Consider the following 9,788-nt stretch of genomic DNA (forward strand, 5'->3'; position numbering starts at 1 on the left):
GAGGAGGAAAAGGAGCAAGAGGAGGAGGAGGAGGAGGAGGAAAAGGAGCAAGAGGAGGAGGAGGAGGAAGAGAGGAGGAAGTGACTGCCTAGTCAGGTTGGCAGCTCGCCCTGTGGCTTTGGAACAAACCAGCAGGTCACCCTGTTATCGTGATGACTTTGATAGCTTGACTGCTCTCCAGTCGAGCCAGCACAGCACACAAATCTGTCCATCTCCATGCACTGAGACCTAGGGCAGCTCAACGGAGCGGGGTCAGCGAGACTTTCACTTCCCTGCAGCAAGGTCCTCCCTTGAAGGGACACAGATGTCCCTTGGCCAGCCAGATGGAGTGTCATGGTGATGAGGTGTCCCTCTGCACACCTGTGACTCTGCCAGCCCCGAGGGCAGCCAGATGTCCTTGGGGCCTGCCTCCTGCCTGCTGCTACCACATGCTGCTTATCCATGTGGACATAAGCTGCTCTGCCAGATGATCAGTCCTGAGCTGACGTGGTGGCAGCCCAGGGCTCTGGGCAGGAGGGTGAGAAGCTGGAAGGCAGAGGACACAAGGGCAGAGAGAGCTGAGCTCTCTTAGGATAAATGTTGAGAATCTCCTTCTAAATTAAAATTACTCTTAGAGATGAGGAGCAGCAGGCAAGCAGTTACACGCTTTTTCCAGAGGGCAGACGGCCCCATTGCAGAGCATTTCCTGACATAAAAGAAGGAGGTGCTAGAACACACTGGCCATAGGCTCGTTTCTCTTTGTGAGCACCGTATAAACAGTTCATTGGGAAAAATTCCAGGACAAGACTGTTTGCAAGCTTTAGGATGATGCTACTTAAGGTATGGTCCTTTGGCTAGAAGCACCACTGGGAAGCCAATTCCATTCCACACCTTGGGCTTTACTACAGCACTTGAAAGTCAGACTCACCGTCCTCCCCACCCACTCAAGAATTTAGAAGTGCCTTTCTATCTGTGAAAGCTTCGATGGAGGATACTTGATGAGACCCAAAACTGAGGTTCCATGCTTTATACGTTCTGGTTCACACAAGACTCAAACATCTGCCACTTGGTTCTGCCCACTGCTTGAACAACTGTGGTCTAAAGGCAGTGCTCGTGGTGGAAACAGCTCGGGGACTGCACTTGGACATGCCTGAGATGGAGTCTTAGCTCACTACTCGCGTCTAGTTAAGCACGTCATCTCAGCCAGCTTGGCTTCCTCAGCCCTACCAATGCCAGTACCTTCAGCTGTGAGGTCTGAAGATGGCCATTCCTAAAGCATCTAGCACCACATATGGGCACATAGTAGGAATCTGATAGATGCTAGGTATTATTACTTCTAGGAAGAACAGTTCAATAGTTGTGGTTGAACTCTGGGCGGGGCCAAAGAGTATTAACGTCAACTACAGAGATAAAAGACCCCACGAAGGTGTGATGACTGTGAGTTCTTTGTTATTTAGCCACCGAATTTAAAACTATAGCCACCAAGCTTTACCATACACTAGTGTATACCTTTCCCCAGATTCTGAAACATCTGACCTTCCCTTCGCCCTGAGAAGATGATAGCTTGGAGAGTTTGGGTGTTCATTCAATGTACACAGAGGTTGCCACATGTGAGGCCCGGGGGAAGACACATATAAGAACCAGATCCCCCTTGGTATCCATTCAGCTGGGCACTGGGCCACTAAGGAAGCTGTATTGTCATGCTCAGACATCATACCGGGGCATCTGCAGCTTCAATGTTGTGGGAGAGGTTTCCATTCTGGACAGGTTCTGAAGCTTCGCTCGTTGGCGTCATTTCGACCTCTGTGCTTGTGCTGTTGGGGAGTTCAATTTTTTCTGCGGCATAATTTAAACACAAAGAAAACTATCAGAATCAATAGGAATAAAGGGCCATGTTGGAGTGAGCGTTCTAAATGGGGATCAGAAGGTGAGGAGAAGGCATCTGAGACCTGAAGCTGGGGTTGGGTATTGGCAAAGGATTTTTACCATTTAGCCTGTGTTGCCTAGGGTGCTGTCCCCTCCCTCTCCATAGCTCTGGCTCACACATGACACCCCTGGAGGCCCTAGCAGCTGCCACATGTGATGGGCCAAGGACACAGATACATACCTTTAGACATTTAGATACAGATTTTGAGATAGCTGGATCACCCCTACAATCGTACCTCCCTGCAAAAGATACTGTCCATGGTACCATGTCCTAGGCTATACTCTGTCACCGACAGCCTGCCTTTTTTGTCAGGCCCCCCCTTTCCACTGGGCTGGAACACCCCCTGTATGGTGAATGGTTCACTGTGGCTGACGGCCAGGCAGGGTCCTCTGCTTTCTGCTTTAATACTCTGTCTTCAAAACCGTCTTCAAAACCGCCCGTGCTGGGAGAGGATTTGGCCTCCTGCCTTTTCTTATGACCCTGAGAATGCTCACAGCACATTCTGCACTGGGTGTCCTGTTCCAAGAAAAGCAAGGGGTTGGGGGTCCTGAGACAAGGAATACGGCTGAGTGAGAGAGCAAGCCAGAGAGAAGCTATGGGTTAACAAATGCAGTCATGTTTTCCTAAGACAGGCAAAGAGGCTCAAAGGCCCCGGGGCTCTGTCACATTAGGAAGCAGATGGGCCTGTGTTTCTACTCTTGCTCTACACTTTATGCTGTATGCCCCTCAGCAACTGCCAGAACCTCTGTGGCATCCAGTTTCCTCACCTGCAGAACCTTGGTGCTGCTAACCGTGCCACTACTACCATGGTTGCTATTACTGCTACCACTGTCTCACAGGGACGTAGGGAAGGACTTGAAAAGCACTCAGAGGAGGGCCTGGCCAAGCCAGAAATGAAAAGTCTGAATCTCTGCCACTGCCATTGCTTTTTGCAAGGTATCTTCTTTCCAGGGCTAAGAGAAGCTTCTCCAGGTGACCAGTGCTCAGGCCCATTAGGTTCAACTGGGACTTAAGCAGGAGTGAAACAGAAAGTCTCTCATTGAGGCTGCAGAGATTGCCCAGCAGTTAAGAGCATTTGCTGCTCTTTTAAAGAACTGGGTTCAGTTCCTAGCCCCCATATCAGGTGGATTACAACTGCCTTTAACTACAGTTCTAGGTGGTCCAATGCTCTATTCTGGGCTCCATGTTCACCTGTGTGCATGTGGGTCACATATAGACACATAAAAATAAATACAGATCTTTAAAATAAAGAAAGAAAAGAGAAAGGCTCGTACTGGCACCAGCTCTGTTCAGGGGGAGGAGGGAATGAGTCAGGAGTGAGGGTCACTGGACACCAGTCTGCTAAGCTGTGCCAGATGTGAGCAATCACAGGATGCTCATGGGAGAACAGGATTTTTTTCTTAGCAATTTCAGAAGGACCAAATATTTCTATCATTAGTGTGTAAGAAAATGGAGCCTAAAAATCTCAGCACTTGGTAGGGAGATGTAGGAAGACTGTCACAGGTTCAAGGCCAACCTGGTTATATAGCAAGACTCCATTATGTCCCCCAACAAAAAGAACTTCATAAAAATCTTTGGTTTGAAACAGTCAAATACTGAAAATCCTAGGAAAGTGCTCATGAATGCAATCGTGTTGTCCTGAAGTACAAATGAAGGTATGGAAAGTGTAGGAACCTGGGCTTTCCTGATCCACCCATGATTACTAGTGATAATAATTGTGGGATGTTGTGGGATGCTCTGCTGTCTGTAGCCATGCCAGATAATTCATTCAGTTATTTAAACTAACACATACTAAGTACCCCAGGGACATGAAAGCCCTCCTTAGCCCTCAGGCACAGATTGCAGAGGCCAAGCTTGATCCCAGAACCACAGGACAGAGGGAGCCAAAGGGGTTTTAGATCCTCTAGGATAGACATAGACAAATAAGAATCCACCTTCCATGCACACTCTAAAATGAGTGTGCTTTTAAACCACAGTCTTTATTGTCACAAAAATACAAAAACAAATCCTGAAGTTTGGAAAAGCATAGATTTGATACCTTCTGTTACCAAGTCCTTCACTGGTCCCATCAGCAGGGCGTTCCTTGGGGTTATTTGTCATGGATGATTAAATCTAAGCCTACAACTCACTAGCGTGCAAGAGGAGGTCTGGGAATGAACCCAGACACATAAACCATTCTGTTCCAAGCTACTTCATCCCACAAAAGGAAAACCAACAAACGGAGCTGAAAAAGTAGCCCTTGTAATTGAACCAAAAAACATCACACACAGAGCTTAGCCAGGCAGTGACTTTCCCTGTTGACTTTACAATACAAAACCAAAATTCTGCTCATTTTGAAAATGTGTCCAGGTTCATGGAGGCAGAGAGGATCAGACAGAAGCCCGCAGCTCATAACCCAATCCTAGTTAACACTTGAACCGATTCCTGTCCACTTTCTCCACAAATACTCAATTGACTCTTAACTGTTCCTTGGCTGAAGTTTTGCCTGGGTTAGGATTCAGGATGGTAGGAGAGGCAGGAAGTCTTCTATGGAGTATTTTGAGGGCAAAACTGTTGAGATTTGTCTGCGGATAATTTTAGTCACTTGGGCAATAGCTTCGTTTACAGCATGGATCCAGATTAGGTTAAATTTAGTCTGAATTTAGAATTGAGAGCTATATTATAGTTACAGACAGGAGAACAGGAACATGATGTCCCAAGTTAAAATAAGATGCCTGAATGTCACAATCTGGTCACACAGAAGTTCTAGAAAAGTCAGCCAAGACAGACCTAGGTTGAATTTGCCTAGCTTTATTTTTTGGCCTGTGTATATGTAATGTGAGCTCATATGTGTGTGTGTGTGTGTGTGTGTGTGTGTGTGTGTGTGTGTTGGTATACAAGTGTGCACATGTGTACAGAGGCCAAAGGTTGATAACCACTTTATTTACTAAGGGTCTCTTGCAGAACCCAGAATTTGTGAATTTGGCCAGTCTAGCTAGCTATCTTGCCTTGGGGAATCTTCTGTCCCTGGATCCTAAGTGCTGAGACTAAAGGGGAGTCCACCACTTCTATCCAGCATTTGGGTACTGGGATCTAGACTTAGGTCCTCATACAATAGCAAACACTTTATCTGCTGATATATCTCCCCAGCACTGATGGTACTGAATTCTTAAGAAAGAGGAGATGACGTGGATTTAAAAGGACTCTGTTGGGTAAGTGAGTGATGATTTGGGGGTGGGGGGTGCTGTGAGCAGTGTCACAGATATACATACGGTCTGATCACGAGTCAGACATACAGAAGCAGGACTCTCACGTCTCGCTAAACCCTAATGACTTGGATGACTTGAGTGCGTCTCCTGGCAATTCTGGTGATTTGGTTACAATCACTCTTCCCTGTGGATTCCCTTTGTGTTACTGGAGACATATGTGTCCATTCCTGCCCTGTCCCTGGGGGCGGAGAAGAACTCATTTCATTGTTTAGGAAGGGCCTGAACTAGTATTGGGGCAGGGGTTCCCACACGGGTTCTGTCTTTCTGCCCCTCCCTCACACCCACAAGGGAAGGACGGGGGAGGGGTGTCTCTCACTCACCCACATGATTGGCAGCCCCATTCTGCCTCTCATTCTCATCCACTTGGCATTTCTTCTTGGCGATCTTGTGGAGAATTGAAGCCTTTTCTCTGAACCTCCCTGAAGCAAGAGAAAGTGGCAGGAGAGAGACAGAGTGAGGAAGAAGGATGGTCAAAGCAGGTGGGTGGTCTCTCTAGGAGTCCTTACAGCAATGACCACACGTGAAGCCCAAATGCCTTTCAACCTATATGGGGGTGGGGCCCTTTCTTACCTTGGTGGATTCTTCAGCCCGGCTCGGCTCTCTTTCTATCTGAGAATCTATCTGCAAGCTGCTGGACCCTAGAGGGGAGGTGTGACTTGGACCTCTTCCTCCCCTCCAGCTGCTCACAAAATGCGTGAAAACATCCGATCATCTCCTAAACCACCTCTATGGCTGAAACCCCAAACAAGGCTGAAGACCCGCAGCTCTTTTAGAATTAAAGGCTCATTCCAGATCTGTTTTGGACAACGGCTGGGAAAGAAAGCCAAGCCAGGCAGTTCTTCACACTGACTTTGGTTTTCAAGCATTCCTCATGATTGCAGCTTCCAAAGGGAGTCAGAGACAGACATCACGGCTTCTCCAGAAAAGCTGAGTCAGCCGCAGTTAAAGCATGAAGGCAGCGCCGGATTTCATTTGGGGATTTAGGGCAAAGAACGATCGACTGAGCATGTTGGAGATGAGACACTTTGGGGAAGGGGCTGGAAAAGAAATACCATGCTCAAAGCAATCACTGTAAACCACTGTGCCACAAGTGTAGCGCACATCTCTTTTTCATTGTTGACATAATTAATGGGTAAACGCATGCGACAAGCACACAGAACAGTCATGCAAAGTGTAGCGCGAAGGGACACGAAGCACATTTCTCTCTTTTAATCTTTGATTTTCCTCCTTGGGAATATTCAAGGTACAAAAGAATCTCATTTTAAATGAGCTGATTACTTCGTAGATTCCAGCATAATGTGTTCCTTAAAATACCCCGAGCCCCACAATTTTCTACTGGGCTTTCTTGTTAGTTGTGTTACCTAACAGCGTATTACCTGGGGATCTTAGTCTACTTTTCAGGTTAGAAGCAAATCAAATGAAAAATATTTCTCTTGGAGAAAGCCTCCTCCAAGGCTGGGCATGGCAGGTGACCTCCATGGCAGGTGACCTCCATGGTAGGTGACCACCAGCACCCCTCCCTTCCCCATGTGTCATGGCAATGTGTCTCACCCTTCTGGCAGGTCAGAATGATGACTTCTATGGTGGATTCAGTCATCGAACATGTGAACAACTACATGAAGGTGACACAGGATGGGGTCATTTCTGCTCACAGCTCCATTAGCCACTAGCCTAAACCTCTCTCTCTCTTTTAAAATGTGTTTTGATTAACATTATAAACTACTGAATTGAAATTTCTTTTTGTTTCAATCCATTGCATTTTTGAAACTTATATATATATATATGAAAGGCATATGCATGCTACAGCAAACACATGGACAGCTCATGGGAGTAAATTTTCTCTTTCCCATGGGTGCTGGGGATAGAAGGCAGGCTGCCAGGCTTGGTGGTCAGCACTTGACCCATGGAGCCATCTTGCCAGCCACTACCTAAATGTCTTAGCATACAAAGATGTCAGTCTAGGCAACGAATATGCTGCATACTGTGCTCCCAAAGGTAAGGGGGCAGGGCAATGAGAAACAGAGGCAAGGTTAGAATGTGGTGTGGACTGTGTGATAGCTAATTTGATGGTCAACTTGATTGGGTGAGTGATTTGTCTTGTCTCTCCCCGTATCTGAGTATATTTTCACAGAAAACAGATTGTGTTCTGGCCTTATCAGTGTTTTACTTCATTGATGGATTAGACATTTAAGTAGACCAGTAGAGCTGGTGGAAACTATGGCTGGAAAGGTGTCGTTGCAGGAAGACATGACTTTGCAGGGAATAACTAGACCCCTAGATTTTTCCTGTTACTTCTCTTTGCTTCCTTCTGGGCACTACAAAGCGAGCAGCCTTTGCCACAGGCTCTTGCTGTGACGTTCTGCCTTCCCTTGGATCCAAGCAAAGGAGAGGTGATGGGGAACTCTGAAACCAGGAGCCAAGATAAATGTTAGCTCATTTTGAGTAGTTTAGTTGTCGCAGTGATGGAGAACTGACTAACTCAGAGGCCATAAGATTGGAAAGGAAGAAGGAGGGGATGGGCAGGCGCTCATCCTGGAAGGCTGTTTGAACTAGTCTGTTCCTATTTAAACTCCATGGTAAACTGTGGGAAGGAGAGGGGGAAGGAAAGTCATTCTGCGGACTAGGAAAAGAAGGGAGTGAAAGGAGGCATGGAAAGGAAGAGAAGAAGAACTATAAAGGAGACAGATGGAGGTGTGGCAGCCTGCTGGTGGCCTTGCTGGTGCCAGGTACTTCCTGGCTGCCTGGTGGTTTTCTCTGAGCACCAGGCAGATGGGGCTGGTGGCTCTTAGGACCCTGAAATCTTAAGCCTAAAGGGGCTACTTTTCATGGAAGACAATTCTAGGGAGTCTCCAAATCATGCGTTTTTTTACCCAGGAGGTTCTGCAATTTCATTGGAGTTTCTACTAACAAAACTGTTTCTGCTATGGTGGGGGGTTCACCTTTGAGCTTAAGTCACTTTGTATGTCTGTGAAATAAGGAGATCAGATACATTGTTTTAAAAGTGTGTATAACACAGTAACAAAGTAGAAAGGGGTACAGGAGAAGCAAGCCTGTGTTAACCAACCTAGCCCAACCAACGCCTGCAAGTCATAAATCACAGCAGAGAATATGCACTGGAGAGCAGCTGTTATGGACTGTCCATGCTTCTAAGATTCCTTCCACGGTTTATATATGTGCCAGAGAGGAATGATTTAAAAAATGGACTCCCAGACATGAACTGTTGTAGCCACTCACGTTGTCACAAAGCATCCTTCAACAACACAGAGTTGGGTATACCTGGTGTGGTTTTCCCAAGTTCTATTAGAACCATGGCATGATTTTCCCATGGTCTATAAGAACCATGGCGGATACACTGGGGTGTGGTGGTGAGGCCAGGGTGTTGTGATCCTGGTCACATGACCATCAGGGAGGGTTTTCTTACTTGTGTGTCACTGTTTTCCCCAAGTAAGATCTTTAGCTTCCTGTGCTATTGCAAAAAAGGTCCCAACCTGTTGCCTTTTTCTCTTGGCGTTTAGTTCCATGGGCAGCTGAGAAAAGCTACCAAGGCTGGCAAGGAATTCTTCAATTTCTTTCCTTCACATGCTTCCTCTTGCAGCGTAAAAATAAGACTGCCGTAGTCCTACTGTTCTGACATGGAGACTTTTCTCATTCTGAGAGCTAATGATGACACCTGTATCTGAAGGGATTTTGTCTTGAACTTTAGCTTTTAGCAAAGCCCACCTTCCACACTCAGGGCGCACACTGGGTGCAAGGCAGAGTTGGACAAAGGAAGCCATGCTCAGTTCAGCTTGTTGGATTGGTTCTGGAGTTTCAGGGAATCCTCTACAAATCACCTCTAAGTGTTAGGCCCACACTTAGGTGGGGGCACAGAGGATGGGCGTAAGAAACAACCATGCTGTTTTGTGTCTAGCAAGAACAAATCAAGACACCTTTGAATACTTTTCAAGGTGAGCTACCGAGTGATTTTTTTCAGCCTGATTCAAAGCAGCTTTAAAAATATCCCCTGTGGTGGTGAAAAACCCTGAAGGTGTTGTCTTTTTATATAGCTACAGATATTTGTATACTTAGAAGCCTCGGAAATAGCAAACTCGGCTGGGATCGTGAGGCACCTACGTCAAACCTGGCACACAATTTTAGTATAGTTTAGTTTGATCTGAAATGTGCAAGAGTACCAGCTGAGTGTCCTCACAGGAGGGTTCGTTGAGGGGGTGGTCAGGAAGTTTGGAAGGAAAAGATGGGAGCTGAGGACTTCCTGGGAAGGAGAATGAATTGAGAAAAACAGCCACCCAAATCCTTGACTGGGTCACTCCAAGGTAAAACAGAAGTCTCAAGCTCCAAGTGACAACCTGGTCGTTCAAGGGAAATAAACTTGGCTTCTGTCCTGCTATTAATTAATTAAAACAGCTCCCTGGAAACCCCTTCACCTTCTCCCCACCAAGCCTGTGATAGGCAACTGTCACCCTTTGGGCTTGTGACTAGACGAGGTCCAGACTGTCACAGCCTGAGTTTTAGCAATGCAGAAAAAAAAATGGGGCTGAAGAAACAGATGTAAAGGGATCCAGCCACTTGGAGAAGGGAGGGAGAAGGAGAGGAAGAGGAAGAGGGAGAGGGAGAGGGAGAGGAAGAGGGAGAGG

At 46.7% G+C, this 9,788-nt stretch overlaps 1 protein-coding gene across 4 annotated transcripts in view; it reads right to left on the bottom strand.

The window, feature by feature from the left end:
• Slc24a2 (solute carrier family 24 member 2) overlaps positions 1-9,788 on the bottom strand; it is a 258,730-nt gene that overhangs the window by 42,570 nt on the left and 206,372 nt on the right. For all 4 annotated transcript variants that reach the window (XM_031377816.1, XM_031377817.1, XM_031377815.1 and 1 more), the window contains 2 exons: positions 5,475-5,573; positions 1,697-1,815 (listed from right to left, as the gene is read on the bottom strand). In XM_031377816.1, coding sequence (XP_031233676.1) covers positions 1,697-1,815; positions 5,475-5,573 — 218 coding nt within the window. The remainder of the gene's footprint in view (positions 1-1,696; positions 1,816-5,474; positions 5,574-9,788) is intronic.

Source organism: Mastomys coucha, unplaced genomic scaffold (genome assembly GCF_008632895.1).
Source record: "Mastomys coucha isolate ucsf_1 unplaced genomic scaffold, UCSF_Mcou_1 pScaffold18, whole genome shotgun sequence".
Taxonomy (NCBI): domain Eukaryota; kingdom Metazoa; phylum Chordata; class Mammalia; order Rodentia; family Muridae; genus Mastomys; species Mastomys coucha.